Raw genomic sequence first — 21,361 nt, forward strand, 5'->3', positions numbered from 1 at the left:
ACCAAACATACACATCTTGAAAACAACCTGCCAGCTGCTGAGCGCTAGGCCCAACAGGCAGTTAAATTACCACCGATTGTACCAAGAGTCCCAGCCCTGTGGGTGCCATGAGCCGCCCGCAGGACACGCCTCCCCAAGCCCGCTATGGGCAAATGATCCAGGTTGCCTGAAATTACCGCGCTGGCCAGGGGACCAGACCGCTGCTGTGACAATAAAGAGAACAAACAGGAAAGAAAAAACAAAGCAATATACATAATACAACACAAAATATACATGACCAATATAGAGGGGCGGGCGGGAGGGGAACGTCTGGAAGCTGCTGTTGGTACAGGAAAAAGAGGTAAGAGTCACCTCTTCACCTTCCTATAAACCCTGATAGCTGCAACATTGTTGCAGCTACCCACCAATGAGAGAAACTAACTAAACCACCATGCATGGGCCAGCAGTCATGATCCCCCTTTCCTATAGGTCCAGGGGGCCCCCTTTAATGTGAAGAAGAGACACCTGAGGTTCCAAAGCTCTGCATGATTGTAATTTTTTTTCTATGTTGACCCAAGTAAGTTATCACCTTATCTACTAAAGACTCTATCTTTTTTTTTTGGCCGGCCACGGCTATCTCAATTTCCCATAACTTACCATTTATTACAGTCTGCGGCGTCTCTCAGCAGATCCTGGCACAAAACTGTCTCTTAAAGGGCTTAGAATAGAGGCGACATAAAAAACATCCAACGCTGCTCATCTCCAAATATTTGAAGCTCCCTTCAACGGTGAAGAATAAATAGTTGTAAAAGTGGCATAATCTACAAAAAAAAGAAAAATAATAATTTTATGTTAAAGGAAAAAAAAAAGTGCTAACCATGACTTCCAGCTCTGCCGTCTCTATCTACTCACATTTAATATCTATCGCTGTAGGTCGTCTTCCGTCGTATCTTCATCACAACATTTTTTACAGGGGAAAGGAGTCATCTTTATAGGTCTGAGTAGAAATTTCTCAGGGAGCTGATTCCACAGAGACTCCGTTAACAGATCACAAAGAGCTTGCAGGTTTTTATATTTTATCTTTACGTAAATATGAAAGTCATGAGACTATATAATATATAATATGAGGAATATACAGGGATATAACGGGTTATAAGGACGGAATGAGTTATACGGCCGGAGAGTATATAATATATAATATGAGGAATATACAGGGATATAACGGGTTATAAGGACGGGATTAGTTATACGGCCGGAGAGTATATAATATATAATATGAGGAATATACAGGGATATAACGGGTTATAAAGACGGGATTAGTTATACGGCCGGAGAGTATATAATATATAATATGAGGAATATACAGGATATAACGGGTTATAAGGACGGGATTAGTTATACGGCCGGAGAGTATATAATATATAATGAGAGGAATATACAGAGATATAACGGGTTATAAGGACGGGATTAGTTATACGGGGGAGAGTATATAATATATAATATGAGGAATATACAGGATATAACGGGTTATAAGGACGGGATTAGTTATACAGCCGGAGAGTGTATAATATATAATATGAGGAATATACAGGGATATAAAGGGTTATAAGGACGGGATTAGTTATACGGCCGGAGAGTATATAATATATAATGAGAGGAATATACAGAGATATAACGGGTTATAAGGACGGGATTAGTTATACAGCCGGAGAGTGTATAATATATAATATGAGGAATATACAGGATATAACGGGTTATAAGGACGGGATTAGTTATACGGCCGGAGAGTATATAATATATAATATGAGGAATATACAGGGATATAACGGGTTATAAGGACGGGATTAGTTATACGGCCGGAGAGTATATAATATATAATATGAGGAATATACAGGATATAACGGGTTATAAGGACGGGATTAGTTATACGGCCGGAGAGTATATAATATATAATATGAGGAGTATACAGGGTATAACGGGTTATAAGGATGGGATTAGTTATACGGCCGGAGAGTATATAATATATAATATGAGGAATATACAGGGATATAACGGGTTATAAGGACGGGATTAGTTATACAGGCCGGAGAGTATATAATATATAATATGAGGAATATACAGGGATATAACGGGTTATAAGGACGGGATTAGTTATATGGCCGGAGAGTATATAATATATAATATGAGGAGTATACAGGGTATAACGGGTTATAAGGACGGGATTAGTTATACAGGCCGGAGAGTATATAATATATAATATGAGGAATATACAGGGATATAACGGGTTATAAGGATGGGATTAGTTATACGGCCGGAGAGTATATAATATATAATATGAGGAATATACAGGGATATAACGGGTTATAAGGACGGGATTAGTTATACGGCCGGAGAGTATATAATATATAATATGAGGAATATACAGGATATAACGGGTTATAAGGACGGGATTAGTTATACGGCCAGAGAGTATATAATATATAATATAAGGAATATACCGGGATATATAACAGGTTATAAGGACGGGATTAGTTATACGGCCGGAGAGTATATAATATATAATATGAGGAATATACAGGGATATAACGGGTTATAAGGACGGGATTAGTTATACGGCCAGAGAGTATATAATATATAATATGAGGAATATACAGGGATATAACGGGTTAGGACGGGATCAGTTTTATGGGCTGGGGAGTATATAATCTAAAAAAAAATCTAAAATATGTCTGACATACATGCATATAACGAGTGGCCAGGCGCCAAAGACATCCCAGGAAAGAATGTGGAGGGATTCAAGAAAAAACAAAAACCTAGAATTATGCAACTAACAAAAAAGAGTTACACATGTGGGGTGGCTTCGCTGAGTTGTATCAGGGTACAGGAGTTACAATAAAAGTATTTACCCTTGAGAGTCATCTTGATACCCCCCCCACTTTCATGCCTATTAAAGCGAGGGGGGGGTTAAAGACAAAGGGAAAAGTACCATGCAAAAAAGAAGAAAAGTAGCTGTTGGCTGCACGGTGGCATGTTCATATATTCCTGTGCACCAGTGGCCCCCGGTGTTGGGAAGCTATACTGCACCCTCTATAGATTTAATTAAAGCATGCAAAACAGCTTCCCAACACTAGAGACTGCTGATGCACAGAAATATGTATACACACTCCCATTACTATGTAGAACATTACCATGTTTTAACCTGATGCCATTTTTTCTTCTTTCTGACGGTTTTTCATACATTTTTTTTCCGGTAGTATAAGTATTATTAAACACTCATCTACAGACACCAGACAAGCCAGAAGGCTTGTTTTTTTCCTCAGAAATCTCATGGTGCTGCCACAACCACAAGGGATTCTGGGTAGGCGCACGCAAATAACGTCAACCATTAAAGCTTAATAAATAAGTCTTTGTTGACCTTATTTGCATGCGCCTACCCAGAATCCCTTGTGGTTGTGGCAGCACAACAAGATTTTCGCAGGAAAAACATTCATTCTGGCTTGTATGGTGTCTGTAGATGAGTGTTTAATAATACTTCTACTACCCCCTTAATTTTAAGTGGAAGGGTTTTCCATCACCTTTACCCACCATAACTTATGTAATGGTATTTTTTTAACTGAGTTTTGTTTAAAGGCTGTATGTACAGTGGGCAATTACTTTCAAGGCTTCCATGTATAAAGTAAAGATAGAGGCAAAAGGTGATAATTCTTGAGCTTATTTGCATGCGCCTACCCAGAATCCTTTGTGGTTGTGGCAGCACCGTGAGATTTCTGAGGGAAAAACAAGGTGTCTGTAGATGAGTGTTTAATAATTGCTTCTGCTACCCCTTCATTTTAAGTGAAGGGTTTTCCATCACCTTTACCCACCGTAATCTTGGTTATTAATATCTTTTTTGCTGACTCGCATTTTTAGCTGACTTGCAGGTACTCTGTCTGTTTGTGTTTTTAATTTTGTGAATAAGTTGCCTTTAGTTTTGGTCCCTAACACCTTAGTTGGACAAAACGCCAGCATAAAGGAAGATTTAGAACACACAGGGGACACTTTAGATTTAAAACTCTCATGGTGCCTCTTGGTACGGATATCACCTGATTCATTCAGTGGAGAGCTGGCTCCTCTCTGGACCAGAAGTTCTGTTTAGTTAGACTTGTGCATTCAAATTCGTACATATTTTAATTAAATTTGCCAATTTTGACAATCATATGAATTTCCAAAAACAAGGAGGTCCCCCAAAAATACAAAGGAAAACGAAGTTCAGAGCCCTGTATTTTCATTTGTAGTTTGTTAGTGTTTTTTCCTTCTCACATTCACTCACTCTCATGCTCTCTCACACTTACTATCTCATGCTCTGACTCACACTCACTGTCAATGTCTCCCTACTTTCTCTATGTGTTGGCTTCTCCTTCACTGTGCTTCTTGTCCGCCATTTCTTTTGTCAGTATTTTTTCTTCTGGGTGTCCACTTGTCTCGATTCCCCCCCAACGGTATCCCGGCATTGGTGCAATAGTTCCGCGACATAGGGGATGAGGCTGTCAACATGGTGTGATCAGAGGCTCTTCTCCGTTGCGGAATTACTACACCAGGCCTGAATAATGCAGACTGTATTTGATTTCATCCAAGCCCAAAGGGCAGGAACCAAAATTGGTCCATGTGTACAAGACTAGTAGCAAAAAATGGTCAAAATACAAACCTGGCAAGTCAGTAATCTGGATCTGGCTCATTGAACCGAGTACGGGAGCTCTGAGGGCTTAAATGTCCCAGAGTCCATCTGGATGGAGGTTGGGAAATCATGGCTACAAATGGACCCTTAGTCCGTGTGAAAAGCCAGTCTCGCAGTACAGTAAATCCCAAAGACAGCTTGGGAAAGCCACCACATGCAACTAGGAGCCAGCTAAACACGTGACAATCTCATGACGGTAGTGGAGCAAACACACCACTACATAAGAGGTACATGGTTGGCATCCTAGGGCCATTTTGCCAGCCACACAACTTACAAATGGTTGGCATCAAAGTGTTAAAGCCAAGTTGGCCAAAAAAGACCACCTTATCTTTATCATGGCAGGAGAAGGTGTAAGGGCGTTAATGTAACATTTTTTCTTATGAAAACTCTAAAAAAAAAAAGAACTACTAATACACTACATTGCAGTCTTTGTCACTATTTTACATCCTAAAAAAAATAGAACTAAAAGAATAAATTGCAATTAGTGACAAGAGCGTTGCTAATTGCAACACAAGTATAATTAAGTCCATGTGGGTTTACTTAATCGCGATCAGACTCAGCATGAAAAAGATATAAAAGAAACAAAAAAGTGACATTTAGAATTTGTATCATCGAACGGGATATGCCGCTCACAATGATGTGCGTGAGTCAAAACCCAACGTATGTTGCTTGTTAATTCATAGACCAAGGTAGCTAATTATTATAAAAACACTAATAACAAATTCTTCATTTTCTTCCTAAAATATGTTTAGGATGCAATTTATATTTTGTTTTAGGCTTTCTCCAAACCCCAACTCTGCATTTATGGGGGAAGCATTCAGCCCTGATCATGGTGTCTACAGACCTACTTCTCTTAATGTTGTTTTTTTTAGGTTTTTACTGCCCATTACTTTTAATTTATATCTAAATGTTTTGTTATTATATGACTCTGATTTTCCAACTCTGGGTGATTTTACCAAACAACGACCTATTGTGTTCTGTGTAATATTAACATTTTCCTTTTTTTTTTTCTTTTTTGACCCAGAATGTTTTTTAATTCTGGTAATTAGTTATGTGTTTCACCAGCTTGGATCGACTGTTTTCAAGTGTAAGCAGAGCTTGTAGATACGTGCTTGTGTATTAACAGCAGCCCCAGGAAAGCCGTCTGACATACCAGGCAAATATCCAGTGGGCTGGTGGCCAATATGGTGGCAAACTTGCTGATACTGCTTCTCCAGTGGAAGATAAGACAAACAATGTCCCTAAAGTGCTCGGGTCCCCTAGTCATCCCCAGCCTGGTCTTGATCAACGTTTTAATATCCCCTTGTAAACTCCTATAGCATATTGATAAAGAATGAGTGATCTTTCTGTGCTTGTGTTTGACCTTTGACTTTATCAACAGATGTCTAATCAGGGGAATGCGACAACGATCACGGAATTCTTTTTGGTGGGCTTCCATGGTCTTCATAGCTTCAAAATTCCATTCATTATTCTACTGCTTACAACATGTGTCATGACAATGAGCGGAAATCTTCTCATCATCCTTTTGGTGTCAAACAGTCGTCTCCTGCTCTCCCCCATGTATTTCTTCTTGGGCCACCTGTCATTTTGTGACTTCTTGTTCACGGCAAACATTGTCCCGAACATGATCCACCTCACGCTAAAAGAAGGAACCAACATGTCCTTCCTCAGCTGCTTTACACAATTCTATATATTTGGCTGCTGCACCACAGCAGAATGTTACCTTCTAACTGTGATGTCCTACGACCGATACTTGGCCATCTATAGCCCGTTGCGTTACGTGTCCATCATGCCCCTTAAAAGATGTCTTCATTTCGTTGTCTCGTCCTGGTTATTTTCCTTTCTAATTGTATTAATTTCTCTTGTTCTACTTGCTACATTAGACTTCTGCGACCCACTCATCGAGCATTATTATTGTGACTTCAGTCCTATAGTGAAGCTCTCCTGCACAGACACGTCGGCCATCGAGTTGGAGACATATTTGGTCACTGGCTTCATCGTTCTCCTACCGTTCGTCTTTATCGTCGTCACGTATATTTATATCTTCTTCACTATCTTTGCGGTGCCTTCCAAAACCCGGCAGAAAGCGTTCTCCACCTGTAGCTCCCATCTGGCTGTTGTGTGTTCCTATTACGGGGCGCTAATCATTATTTACTTGGCCCCTTCCAATGGACTCAACACCAATAAGGTCATCTCTCTTTTGTACACTGTGGGGACGCCATTATTTAACCCCATTATCTACAGTCTGAGGAACCAGGAAATTAGAAAAGTGTTTTCTCAATTGTATGCAGTTATAAAGAAACATGTCCTGTAATGATAATAATAATAATATATATTGTTATGTATTCTGTAAATAAATCACTCTTGCTTTAAAAATCTATAAAATTGGGGGAAAAAAGCCTTTGGATGGAAAATGTCAAAAATGTAATCTCAAATTTCCCAACAGATACGGCATACAAAATGTACCATTGTTTGGGTTATAAAATATTGTGTTTCGAACATTAAAAAAAAAAAAATCAAATCTGAAAAATAAATATTTTATTAGAAATCGGTAGAACGAAAGATGCGATGAAAGAAAGGCTTTTTTTAACAACATCAAGAAAAAAAAAAATGTTTCAATTTTCCTGTATTAATAAAAGATTTGCCATAAAATATCGGACAAACTATATTTACAGATCCACATACAAAAAAAAGCTTGTATTTTATGCCAAAGGAGCTCCTAATACATAAATATAAAATCATTATCGGCTTGATTAATGTATGGAACTAGAAGACCCGACGGATTTACTTTAAGGGAACACTATAGTTCCCAACATTTTATTTTTCTAACTCTTTGAGTGCCAACCATGTCCTTTTTACACGGACTGCATTGTTTTTTTTGTTTTTTTTTTTTAAAAATGGGACTTCTGTCTCATTTTAAGTATCCCGCTAGCCACCTCTACTGGAAGCAGGATGTGTACCTACACGTCTTGCACATGCCCAGTAGCACTCCCAGTATTCGCTAAAGCAGCAGCCAATCATGTGTATGGTAACAGATCACCGGTGTTCATTGTTCATATAGCTGCCTTTTCACTGGCTACTGCTATGTTCGCTGACACAAATGGGAGTCCTTCTGAGGAAGAAGCATACTGAGGTATGCCTCCTGCTTCCAGCCGGGGTAGTGGAGGAGGAGTTAAATCAGACAGAAGTCTAACTGTGTAAATCCAATACTGTGAAAATGTCTGCGACGGTTTACATGCAGTAAAGTGCGTTGGATTTCATACAAAATGGGGTCCGAGATGCATTTAACATGAATTAAGGCCGGGGTATCAGTCCATGCTTTGCCTACTACACTCGGTACCAAACTCTACCCGCCAACACCTGAGCCTCCTCACTGTTGGGGTTGTCCAAGTCCCTGTCCTCTTAGCCTGGAGCTCAGCTCTTTGCTAGGTGATTCAGGGCTGAAGAAGCTCTGCTGTGAGTGTTTATTCGGTGTTGGCGGATGTGACAAGATCCCCTGGTCTACTGGAAGACGACTCTTTTACCATCATACAAAAATTTACGTTTCTTTTCATATGTATTCACCACAGACCAGGTAATTTTTAAATCTTATTAAAGCTTGGACTTGGTTTTATGGAATAATCATATTAAAAGTCAAAGCTAAGTTAACTAAACGAACTATTATGATGATATGTTGACCAACATGGCGCTAATAAAAGTAACAAAACAAAGTCGGCCTTGGATGGCAGCTCCAGGGAGGCCCAAAGTAATAATAAATGTTATTCTCATATTACGGCGAGGAACGTTGGTATGACACGTCATGGGTTTCGCCTTATAATATCATTATGTTTAGTATTTATATGGTGTAGCTTCTGGGTTATTGTAATGGACAGAGTTGTAAAATTGTCAGAAAATAGATAAAGATTATAAAAAAGGCCAGTCACTTGAGTCACAATAAAAAAAAAAAAGATCGGCGCGTTAATGGATTTAATTAGTCTGTTCTATTCTACAATCTGGCAGCACTAAACTAGAAACGCGTCTGTTCACGAAAGCCAAGCTCCATCACGTTGTTAGTCGCGTTGGGTAAGCTGAAGATTGGTTCAACTTGATAGCAACTTTCGACTTGGACTTGACCGCCGTCCGGTTGAATGGACTTGATCTGGCAGGTCTATTCACTAAAGAATACTCGCAGAAGACTCGTGTGAGTTGGACAAAACTCCAACTTATGAATTCACTAATACCAACTTGCATTAGCGTTCATAAAAAAAGAAAAAAACAACTTGCAGGGCACTGTAAGCTACAAAGCCCAGCGAACGCACCAAATGTATTCATCGCCAACTCGCACCTGTAAAGTGAGTCAGCCCTTGTAAGTCTGCAGTTGTAAACATCGTGGTGAACTCCTAGAGGGTTGCAAGGTGACTTGAGAGTCCCTCCTGCCTTCTACTCGCTATATCTTCATTGAAGGTATATTAGAAAAGTTGTTGTAGGAGCCCGGTTGACCCCTACACTATCTTTTTCCCGTCTCTCCATCTTGTTTTTAAAATTGTTTAAAAATTGGATGTGAATTTGTGGATGAGCATGTATGTGTAAGTGGTGTGAGATGGAGTGTGTGTATTAGAGTGAATATGTACATGTGTGTTAGTATGAGTAAGTGTATGTGTTAGCATGTGTAAATGTGTGTTGGTGTGTATACATATGTGTGCCATAGTGTATGTTGGGGCTGTGTGTCTGATGACACAGACAAGCTGTTTGGGGGCACTGAAAAACTGGATCAAAGATGGCACAGACAGGCTGTTTGGGGACACGGATAAGCTGCTTGGGGCAAAGGTGGCACTCACAAGCTGTTTGGAGCACAGGAAGTAAAAGCTGTTTGGGGGCAAAGGTGGTGTTGTGGGACATGTTGCTTGGTGAACATGGGGGGCAATTTCCTCACTGGGGCCCTGCAGTTTCTAGTAATGTCCCTGTTTGTGAGTGTAACTAGTTATTACTTCCCAAGAAACAATGGATACATTGCTAATAAAACCAGGCAATTAAGATTAAAATAAGACAGATGTTTACTTAATAACAGCTACTAAAAAATAACATAATGCAGTCCACGAGGACATTATTAACCTAATTAAATCAGACTCAGGTGCAACATCTTCAGTGCTATAAAACGGGGCCTCACGGTGATTTCAAACAAAGGATGATCTGAGCTTCGTGTCCGGACCGTTGCATTGAAGCTACATTTTTTATTTATATTTTCCGTGTCAAGTAAAGCTATTTTGAAGACGCTGAAATTCCCAAGATCCATGTAAAGCTTTGGAATATTTTTAATCATTTTTGAAAACCGCTTCTTACCCGCAGAACCCCGCGGACCTTTTAAAAAAAAAGTCCATCAATGGATCCAAGGAATGAAACGATTATTACGGAATTCTATCTGGTGGGATTCCGAAACCTTCACGGCTTCAAGATTCCGTTCTTCATCCTTCTTCTGGTGATTTACACAATGACCGCCACCGGAAATCTTCTCATCGTTCTGTTGATATCGACCAGTCACCTCCGGCTCTCCCCCATGTATTTCTTCCTCTCCCATTTGTCCTTCTGCGACTTCTTGTTCACCACAAACATCGTCCCAAAAATGATGCAGGTAACGTTCTTCGAAGGCGGCGTGATATCCTACCCCGGCTGCCTGGTCCAGTTCTATATGTTTGGTTCCTGTACCGCGGCAGAATGCTACCTACTCAGCGTGATGTCCTATGACCGGTACTTGGCCATCTGCCACCCGTTGCGTTATGTAGCCATCATGGACAAGCTTTGTCTCCACTTAGTGTCCTGGTCCTGGTTGCTCGCTTTTGTATTTGTACTTATTACTCTTCTTCTGCTTTGCCGGTTAGATTTCTGCAACGCTAATATTATCGACCATTTTTATTGCGACCTCAGCCCTTTGTTGATACTTTCATGCTCAGACACATCTGCTGTTGAAATGGAAACCCTTATCCTCACCAATTTTATAGTCCTCCTGCCGTTTGTGTTTGTCATCGTCACGTATATCTGTATCTTCATCACTATTCTTGGAATATCGTCCTCGATGGGCAGACAGAAAGCGTTTTCTACGTGTAGTTCCCATCTGGCTGTCGTGTGCTCGTATTACGGTTCCTTAATCAGCATCTACTCGGCCCCTTCGGAAGGACAGTCGCTTACTGCCAATAAGGTACTTTCTCTTCTGTACACGGTGGTGACTCCGTTGTTCAACCCCATTATATACAGTCTGAGGAACCAGGAAATTAGAAAAGTATTTTATCACTTTTTTTTTTTAAAACATAAAAAAAAAATTAAATAAAAAAAAGTTCGGCAGATTTTTGACAGAGAAAACCATCTTTCGAGAGACCGATCGCTGGTTGCTATTTTAAAAACTCTATTTACTGACACAGGAGATTGCTAAACTTCTCTTCACAATGTTTACTCAAGAATTATCATTTATTTTACTCTGGAAAAAAAAAATAATAGCAAATGGCCATTAAAAAGCCAAGAAAAGCAAAAAAAAAAAAAAAATTAAAAAAAAAATAAAAGAAATTTTTTTATTACCTTTCCATGTCTGTATTAGAAAAAAAAATCCCCAATAATATTTAGAATGCTAAAGGGTAACTGTAGTGGGAAAAAAATATTTCTTTAACCCCTTAATGACAAAGCCCGTACATGTACAGGCTCAAAATGCATTGTTTTCAATGGGCTTAAGGCATCCATTTGCCTTAAGGGGTTAAATTCCGTAAACACCATAATTTGCGGCAAACTTTAATGAAAGGATATCGGAAATATGCTGGGTGCAGCCGTATTGTATAAAATATCAGTAGGATCCTACCAGAGTCTGGATGTGCCGGTTTGTGCATGTGCGGCGGCCATTTTTGTTACTGGCGCGGCCATTTTTGCACATGGCATTTAAAGCTCGGTGATTTTAAAGCTATGCGCAAAAAATGAGTGGGAGCTGAAAAAAGGGTTATTTCCCACATCCTATGTTAAAGTTTTACTGCAATTATTTTGTTATTACTGTTTAAGGAATTTAAAGAAACATTTTTTTCCCGCCACATTTCTCCCGTAAGGGGAGTCCACTCTTTTTTGTTATTTTTTAGGGCCCAGTCAACAATTTTTTTTTTGCCAATTTCTTTTTTACATTATTTATCTTTTCTCTACTTGGGTAGACAAATGAGTAAATGTTACGGTTAATTGAAATAGGGGCACATTTTTTGTTAAGTGCACCTGTTCCAAGTTTAAGGAGGGCCAACTTTAACGTAGTAACGCGACCTCTGGTTTTCTGCCCTTCTTAGTAGTTCAAGGGCCATATTCTAAAACCTTTTTTGCTCTTCCACCAAATCTGTTCCCACCAAGGTTACCACAACCTTGGCGGCGCCAAATACCGTCCATGAACTTCCTTCCAATGAGCCATGGACAGACCATCAACCCTCTTATAAGGAGGTACTCCGATATATATAGAAAGCTTTAATACTCACCGATGGTATGATGGGAGGGTTTATGTAGGGTTCCTATCAATCCCGTTCCTGTACCATGTACCCCGATGATCCATTGGATCCATTGGATGACTAATCTCCTGAAACGCTTACTTTTTCCCCTTTTTCCCAATAAAAATTTCTAATTCTCACATGTTGATGTTGATTATCGGGTTAACTCACTGGTTTTTACATATTATCAATAAAGAAACGTCGCGCCATTTGGTAAATAAATGCAGCGGCCAATTCAAATGATAGTTTTGTGTCTGGGTTTCCCGTTACTTGTATGTGTGTGTGTGGGGGGGTCTTTTAGTGAGGGTTATTGGCAGTGCAAGGGTTAAGGATCTGTTCTAAGATCATGCTCTGGTTTATGATCGTTTTCATACAGTTATCACTGTTGAGGGCAGATCCAAAGCTGCAACTGGCGCGTTTCGCTCTGAAGAAGCCTGTGCAGCGGCACGGAAGACACGTGACACGTGACACGGGATGGGGGGAGAGTCAGTGTCCCGTGCATGTTTACATTTCTTCACTCTATTAGCCTCTACCGCATCTGACAGGAAGGTGCTCCATTTATCTTCTGCCAACAAAAAATGAATATTATTTTTCTCTTTTATGTCATTTTATGGTAATTATTCAGTTCTTGTCACACGATCATTGCCCCCTCTTGAAGGATTTTCACAATTTTCGCTATTAAGTGTCTCTCCTGTTTGTGTGGCAGCGCGCGGAGATCGGGCTGACCGACGACCGGCTGCCGGCCCCTCTTCTACCGACAGGAGGCGGCATGGAGTCCGTGTGAAGAGAACAGATGCATCACGTACGATCATATGATATCCGTGTCGCCTGCCGTGTTCACAAAGCCCCCCCTTCATTTATTACATATTAAGGGTCTCACCGATTCTCACGACCAGGAATGTATGGCCGATGGCAGCTGCTCGCTCCAGCACGGAAGGGGTTAAACGATCACACGCGTACGCCGGTGCCCTGCACTCCAGCACTGAAGGGGTTAGATAACCACAGACACCCCCATTCCGTGCCATCCGCACGCGCTCTCCCAATCCTACCGCACCCGACGCGCGGGGGCCACACGATGCCGCGTCACCTGACCCTCACACCAGCCTTAGAGCTTTGCTGCCGCCGGCCCCGGCCCCCGGGGAGACAATCTATCGGCAAATTCTTCCCTGGATGGGAGGCCTCAGCGCACAAATCAACTACTTCCATATCCATTATTATAGAGAATAACCATAAAATCATTCTTTTTCTATGTTTTTAATACTTAATATTTAATGAAAATTTAAATATCAAATGATGTCATCAGAACCCCCCCCCCGTCTATTCTACTCCTTTCTGACTCAAACCTTAATCAGTCGTTGGTCTCGTCTTAGATTCAGGAGCCGTATGTCTATCCCATGCATGTTTAATACCCTCACTGTATTACCCTCTACCACTTCTGGTGGGAGGCTGTTCCACTTATCCACCACCCTCTCAGTAACGTAAAACTTCCTTCCGTTCCATCTCAGTCTCTGACCCTCTTATTCTTTTATTTCTCTTCTAAATCCCTGTTTCTCTCCCCAATATTTGACATGAATGAATCCATTTCCCCGCCTGCTGCGGAATCTTCATTCTGAATTTATTACCCCAAAAAATCGAGACGCCGTAAAAAAACGCAACTAATATTCAGAAAAAACGGCGCAATAAAAAAAAGAGAATTTACAGTAAAATCCCGTCGGGTCTGCGTTTGTTTTTTCCGGGTTTCTCTCCCGTGTTCTCTTCCCGGAAACATCCGGCGATGAGGAGGATTTTTCCTGTCGTCCATCGATGCGGCCACCGAGCTTTTTTCCCTCTTTTTCCGCCCCGATGTGCTCTTCTATTCTGGTACCAAGCGGCTTAAGTCATCCTTCCTCCATATTCTGTTATTCAGTAGATGGCCAGCGTTATTATTATTTACCGGTTTATATAGCGCCGTCATATTCTGCAGCGCAGTACAAAGCCTAATGAGCGGATTGACTTTAAATTGTTTGTTTTTCCTCCCCTTGGGAATAAATTGTCTAAAAACAAAACCAAAAAATACCCAAATAGCGCCTGCGCCCCTTATAAGTGAATTGGAATAAACGCGGTAATATGACCTTATATGGAAGTATAAATCACACTTATATTTCATATTTACTTTCCAATTTCTCTGCATCCTCCATCACCATAGTGATGAAAATCTCCGCAGGGTGTGATTTATACATTATTCGGGGTGGGGGTGGGGGTGATTTATACATAATTCGGGGTGTGGGGGGGGATTTCTCTTTCAGCTGGGAATGAACGTATTTTGGATCGATTCTTTTCGATTGCTGTCTTGGAAAAATATTTCTTCAAACATAAATTGCGAATAAATTTGTTTAAATCCGTAAATATATTAAAACGATTTGCTTTTTGTGCGTAGTTTAACCCTTTACTTGTAACTGTAATGGGGTCCTTTTGATTCCCATCTGGGGGATCTCCTGTCTCTCTTCCTTCCCTCCCTGGTTTGAAGCCCCTGTCTCTTTTTCCCCTTCGTCTAGGTCTCTTATACTTTGGAAGAGGGTTCTCCAGAGACCGCCCACCGACATCAGCGGGACCACCCATTGACGTCAGCAGGACCGCCCACTGACACCACGGAACCACCCACTGACGTCAGCAGGACCGCCCAACTATGTCTTATTGTGCTTAAAGTGGTCTCTTCTGTGTTTAATATATAATTTGGGGTCTCCGTGTCGCGGTCTCTGTCCGTATTCTGAAATCTACGTGATCTCTGCGTGTTCGGCGTGGCTCGGGGTTCTCTCTGTTGTGTAAATATTTATTATTATTACGTTTATTAAACGCCCTCATTTTATCATTTTTTTAAATAATTTTTTAATCATCTTTGTCTCACATTTACCGTATTTACTCGATTATAAGAAGAGGTTTTCTTAAGATGCAAAAGCTCTGAAAAATACCCCTCGTCTTCTACCCCTCGTCTTCCACCCCTCGTCTTCCACCCCTCGTCTTCTACCCCTCGTCTTCCACCCCTCGTCTTCTACCCCTCGTCTTCCACCCCTCGTCTTCTACCCCTCGTCTTCCACCCCTCGTCTTATACCCCTCGTCTTCTACCCCTCGTCTTCTACCCCTCGTCTTATACCCCACGTCTTATACCCCTCGTCTTCTACCCCTCGTCTTCTACCCCTCGTCTTATACCCCTCGTCTTATACCCCACGTCTTATACCCCTCGTCTTATACCCCTCGTCTTCTACCCCTCGCCTTCTACCCCTCGTCTTAAACCCCTCGTCTTCTACCCCTCGTCTTATACCCCTCGTCTTATATCCCTTGTCTTATAAGGTCATGTGACGCCGGCGCTCCGTCACATAAGCCCCGGCTGGGCATCAGAGATTGTGTACGCGCACCGCGCAGGCATCCGGCAGCTGCCCCCACCACACACCGGGGAGTCTGAGGAACGAGTCTGGGGAAGCATTGGTAAGTCGGGGGGGGGGCAGAGTGGCATATGGGGGGATATAAGGCATTCCTGTAGGCAGAGTGGCATATAGGGGGTTAAAAGGCATATCAGGGGGCAGAGTGGCAAATAGGGGGTTAAAAGGCATATCTGGGGGGCAGAGTGCCATACAGGGGGTATAGGGCATATCAGGGGGCAGAGTGGAAAGCCTGGGGCAGATGCGCATAACTGGGGGGCAGGTTGGCAAATAAAAAGAAATAAACAAAAAAAACATCTTTCTCAATCGTAGTTTTTATTAAATATGAAAAAATTGTTTACATGAATGAATATTTACGAGGGAAACTTTTTTCCTATAGTCTTGTATTCAGGCTTTTTCTTTTTTTCCTTAATAAATATTCACATGGGGGGGGTCATCTTATAATCGAGCCGATGCGGTATTTGTGTCGTTTAATATCTCGTCCTCCTCCTTCTGCCCGAAAGTCGTTCCTAACCGTCCCATCGTTATATGGGAAGTGATCGCTTCTGCCGATATTCCCTGCGGCTGATTCCACAGCGCCAACGAAACGTCATTCAAAAAAAGGCTCTGGCCACGAAGGGGTTAAGTTGGCTGCGTGATGTCATCGCGTTCTCTGCAGCCAAACTGTCATCTCTCGGTAACCGCGTCTCTCGGTAACACAGCGCGGTGTTGATGTCCGTATGATGTCATAATCCGCCCGGCTCCGTGTATCCGGGGCTGGCAGCCGCAGTCCTGCACTTGCGAGAGCGACGAGCGACGAGCGACAGGGATCCGCTGGGCGTCACTCGAGAGAGCGCAGAGTTTCTTCAGAGGTAGAGAGAGAATCGGAGGGAGAGAGATGCTGCTGAACACCGTGAGTTTACTTAGTGGGACAGAGGCGTCAGTCTGGGCAGAGCTTTACGTTACTGAGAGAGGGGTAGATAAGTGGAACAGCCTCCTGGCAGAAGTGGTAGAGGGTAATACAGTGAGGGTATGGGCTAGACATACGGCTCCTGAATCTAAGACGACAGACGGATTAGACGGGGGGGAGCGGGGGGATCAGCCGGCGGTTCTGTGTTCGGGAGGTTGCTGGGCGATGGATCTCAGGGCCTGATGGGGTGAGTGATGGTACATATGTCTGCATTGGCTCCGCGGATGATACTGACGCTGTGTCTCGATATTTTAGCGCCGAGTCCCGCCCCCCCTGGCCTGGGACATGGAAGGCGATGGATTCGCAGACACCTTAGGGCCATTGAAGCATCTGTACGAGGGGATGCGCACCGTGGAGACCCTGCTTCAGGCCAACCTGCAGGAAGTGGTGAGCGCCGACCCTTTCTGTTGCCCTTTTATTGTTTTTTCTCCCCAGTTTTCCCGCAGACTTTCGGCCTCCGGATTTAACCCTTTCTCTTTCTTTTTCCCCGGGAAGTTCGATGACATGGAGCTGGGAGAAGGAGCAGCAGGCGGGGCGACGGCCGATAAACAGCACGAGGATCAGGTAAATAAACACCTTTATTACCCGCTTTCCTATTTACTAACACGATATCATCATACAGACAGCGAGGGGTTAACCCGGCATCGCAGTATTACATGGCGTGATTATGTGTGGATTTATATAGCGCCATCATATTCCGTGGCGCTGTACAATGGGCACACAGGACATAACGTGCAGCGCATCACGTGACAGTTTGGACGAGGAGGCCAGGGCTCTGCTGAAGAGCTTACAATCTAAAAGAGGCTGATCTGTATCCAAGAAACCTCAACAGTCTTTTTTTTGTCTCAATGTCCGGATTGTGTAGGCTTTGGTTTTAAACGAATGCTTTGTCTCTGTTGTTTAGCTCCGGCTGTCGGCGGCCTCGGCCGGGGAGTGGAGCGGCGGGGGTTTTTCCGAGGTGGTGCTGATGGTGAATAGTTTATGTAACTCGATGTCCAGGATCGGGGAGATGTTACAGGAGACGCAGCGGACGGCAGTGAGTGCGGCCCTTACGCCTCTCGCTTCTCTTATCACTCGCTTTTCTGCACACTCCTCTTCATTTAACTCTTTCACCTTCTCTCTCTCGCCGTCAGTCCCTCGCAGTTGACCCAGGAGATGGCGGAGCAGGCGGCGCGGCCAACGATAAAGAGACCGAAGAGCGCGGGGATCAGGTAAACCCCCTCTTTAAATATAAACCCGCAGCGCCTGCGCATGCACTCTATACTCTCTCCACCAGTCCTGGTTGCCCCACCTGGTTGCCCTACCTTTGCAGCCAGTGGGGGTCAGAGGTCACATGGGAAGGTCCTCTGATGTGTAGGAATCCCACCGGGTCTAACAAGACCCTCTGCGCACATGTGCAGACAGCTCTCCCATTGGTTTCAATGGGAGTGCATTCTTGTTAGTGATTGGCTGATACAAAAACTGGAGGTGGTGAGCGCTGCAGCTCTGGGGCTGCAGCTTCTTTTAGAGGTAAGTGACCCTTAATTATTTGTTTATTTGACCGAACGCGTCTAACCGGATATATCTTATGTGTAGATTTCTGCGGAGCCTCCACTAGAAACATCCCGCGAGAAAGAAGCTGCAGGAAAGAAGAGCAAGACACCCAAAGCTGCTTCCTGGAGACGCCTCTTCTGCTTCTGTGGACCTAAAAAAACATCCGCGGCCGTCAACCCCGAAGCAGAGGCTCCCGTTACCAGCCGTCCTCCCGAGCTCCTGAAAAAGGGGGAGAAAGCCAGCAGACCCCCCAAACCCAGCTGGTACCACCGCATCTTCAAGAAGAAGAAGGCTTGAGGAGCCAGCGAGGTCACCAAACCCCAAGGGGGTGAAGGCTTGAGGAGCCAGCGAGGTCACCAAACCCCAAGGAGGAGGCGAAAGAGGAGAAGGCTTGAGGAGCCAGCGATTTCACCAAACCCCAAGGAGGAGAAGAAGGAGGAGAAGAAGGAGGAGAAGGCCTGAGGGAAACGTCATTGGATGGCGGGTGCCGAGGCTGCTGCCGGGAAGCCGCACTTAATGAACTCTTGTTATTGAATATTGACCGATCAGTTTCGGTGCTCGAGACACTCTGGGAATTCCTTCGATTTCATAATTGTTGCACTTCAGTGCCCCCTGTGGTTGAAAGGTGCATTACACCCTGTATTGACTTAATGGATCCCATAGACTTGAAACTGGGTGCCCTTTGGTGAACATCACTGTGCATCCTCCTGCCACCCAAAGGGTGCTTGAGTGGACCTCATCACCCCCTACTTAGAGTTAGAGATGTTTTTAGTAGTATTTATTTATATTATTTACGTGTTGAGGAGGGCAGTGTGCTCCGTGACTAAGGACAACAGCTCCAGTCTACCATCATTGAGTAGACTTAAGTCATCCGCCCTGCGGTTCCAATCTTTACCTGGTATGTTCAATAAACGCTTCTCTATTGTTAACCGATATTTGCAGAAATCCAGGTCATTCCAAAGGGGTTCACAAACTTTTTCCTGCATCTCTACACACTTTTCTTTAAAAAATAACAAAATAATTCCACATCTTACTTCATAAATATGTTGAGCCCCAAACTTTACAAAGAAATTAAAATAACATTAAATAAATATATAAAAAAAGATAAATGATATCACAAAAACTGTATTAAAATTTGTATTTATTTAGTCTCATGATTAATCTAATACAGGTACAGAAATAACTTTTTTTTATAATCCACCTTTTTTTTAACTGTTTGCGTCTTAGAAGCTTGTTAAAAATTCTACAGATTTTCCTAATGTCAGTCGCTTTGTAAAATACATTGAAAAAGATGGCAAGAATACATTCATTTTTTATTAAAAAAAAAACAAAAAAACCCCAACATTTTAAAATACTCCAAAATTCTCTTTCATTCAGATAAAAATCCACATAAGGACATTATGAAATTATTGAATTTAAAATTATTGGTATAATAGACCCAAACAGAAACTGCAGTTATAAAATATTACTATTATAAAATGAATTGATCAGCCTTCTAATTGACCGTAATGTTGAAGGCACAGGGCCTTCTTCTCCTACACTGGCCTCTCTTACCTTAATTACCTACTTACTGTTAATTTTGTGTATTGTTACATTTAATGGTTGGTAAAAGTACCAGGATTATCCAAAATACATATTAAGTATTTACATTTGGAGTAATTAAAGTTTGATTGATGAAGTGGTTCTCCAACCACTCCCTAAAGGCCACCAACACCAAGGTTCTTTCTAAATACCAGCTAGAATGGCTGACCTACCGTTATCCAAATCATTATCCAGACCAGGAGTGGTTCCTTGGAACTGGTACCAGAAGTTCTGCTGGGAAATAGGAAGCATAACAGAGTATTTTAAGAAAAAAAAGTTATAGGTGGATAGACCGGTCGGTGTCAAAGTAACATCTGGTCTTCTCTATTGATGTCATCTATTGATATCTTTTAGCTGTCTGCTTTTCCAGTTTTTTTTAACCATAAAACCTTTTCTAAGGATGGTTTATCACCGAAGGTGGTAACGCGATCATCGCCGACATCTTTTTAAATATGGATTTAATGCTTTTCTGATTTCCTGGTTCCTGAGACTATAGATAATGGGATTGAACAAAGGGGTCACCACGGTGTAAAGAAGAGATATAAACTTGTTAATGTTTAATGCATGTCCATCGGATGGGCTCAAATATATGCAAATCAGCGTCCCATAAAACACACACACGACGGCCAAATGAGAGCTGCAAGTGGAGAAGGTCTTCTGTCTTCCGGTGGTGGACGAGATTCCAAGGATGGTGAAGAAGATATAGACGTACGTGACGATGACAAACACGAACGGAAAGAGGACGATGAACGGGAGGACAATGAAAGCTTCTATTTTCACGGTCAGAGTGTCGGAACAAGAAAGCTCCAAAACAGGGAGGAAATCACAGAAGAAGTGGTCAATCATTTTAGGTTTACAAAACTGTAAGCTGGCAATCAATACGCATGCTACGAGAGCAAAAATAAAACCAAGCAACCAGGACAAGATAACAAGACCAAGACAGAGCTTATATCCCATGATGGAGAAATAACGCAACGGGTTACAGATGGCTAAGTATCGGTCGTAGGACATCACTGTGAGAATGTAACACTCTGCGGTGCCGCAGCACTCAAATATCTGAAGCTGAGTGAGGCAACCAGCGAGCGATACGGAACTGCCTTCCTTCAATATGACATGTAGCATGTTGGGCACGATGTTTGTGGTGAACAAGACATCGCACAATGATAAATGGCAGAGGAAGAAGTACATGGGGGTGTTTAGTAGGGGACTTATTGACACCAAGATGATGATGAGCATGTTCCCACTTATGGTCATGATATATATCATCAGAAGAAGAATGAAGAATGGAATGTTGAGGTTATGGAGATCCTGGAACCCCAGGAGAATAAAATTGATGACGGCTGTGTGATTCTGTTGATCCACCATCTATGGATTGGTAACTGATAAGTGAGCATTAATGACAAATAAAAATTACAAACACATCTACTATGACTATTCTGGTGATAAATCCACAGGGGGGTTTATTTCTGGAAGATTCCATTCACACAAACATAGCAATATTACATTTATAATAAGGTGGTTGGAACCTATAGCATCTGCACCAAAACATGGTTATCTTAACATCTCATCAACGTCTCAATTTCCATTATATTGATATTTTATGCATAAAAATATATTTACTATTGTTCCTTGAATATTTTGCTTTTGAAGGTTTCCGTGGATCCTTCGTCAGATGGAGATCTTTGGGGACTTAGACATAGACTCTACTCAATAC

General features: G+C 42.3%; 2 protein-coding genes across 2 annotated transcripts; one reads left to right on the forward strand and one right to left on the reverse strand.

Moving 5' to 3' along the window:
* Positions 1–10,052: 10,052 nt before the first annotated feature.
* LOC149274561 (olfactory receptor 11A1-like) lies at positions 10,053–12,952 on the forward strand. The gene is made up of 2 exons (XM_089505345.1): positions 10,053–10,946; positions 12,875–12,952. The coding sequence occupies exons 1-2, from the start codon at positions 10,053–10,055 to the stop codon at positions 12,950–12,952; spliced, it is 972 nt and encodes a 323-aa protein (XP_089361471.1).
* A 7,124-nt stretch (positions 12,953–20,076) lies between these two features.
* LOC149274562 (olfactory receptor 11A1-like) lies at positions 20,077–21,012 on the reverse strand. Its single transcript, XM_089505346.1, has one exon. It carries the CDS (start codon positions 21,010–21,012, stop codon positions 20,077–20,079), a length of 936 nt encoding a protein of 311 aa, XP_089361472.1.
* Positions 21,013–21,361: the final 349 nt, after the last annotated feature.

This window comes from Sceloporus occidentalis, unplaced genomic scaffold (genome assembly GCF_023333645.1).
Source record: "Sceloporus occidentalis isolate IW3139 unplaced genomic scaffold, rSceOcc1.0.p SCAF_324, whole genome shotgun sequence".
In the NCBI taxonomy this organism is placed as follows: Eukaryota; Metazoa; Chordata; class Lepidosauria; order Squamata; family Phrynosomatidae; genus Sceloporus; species Sceloporus occidentalis.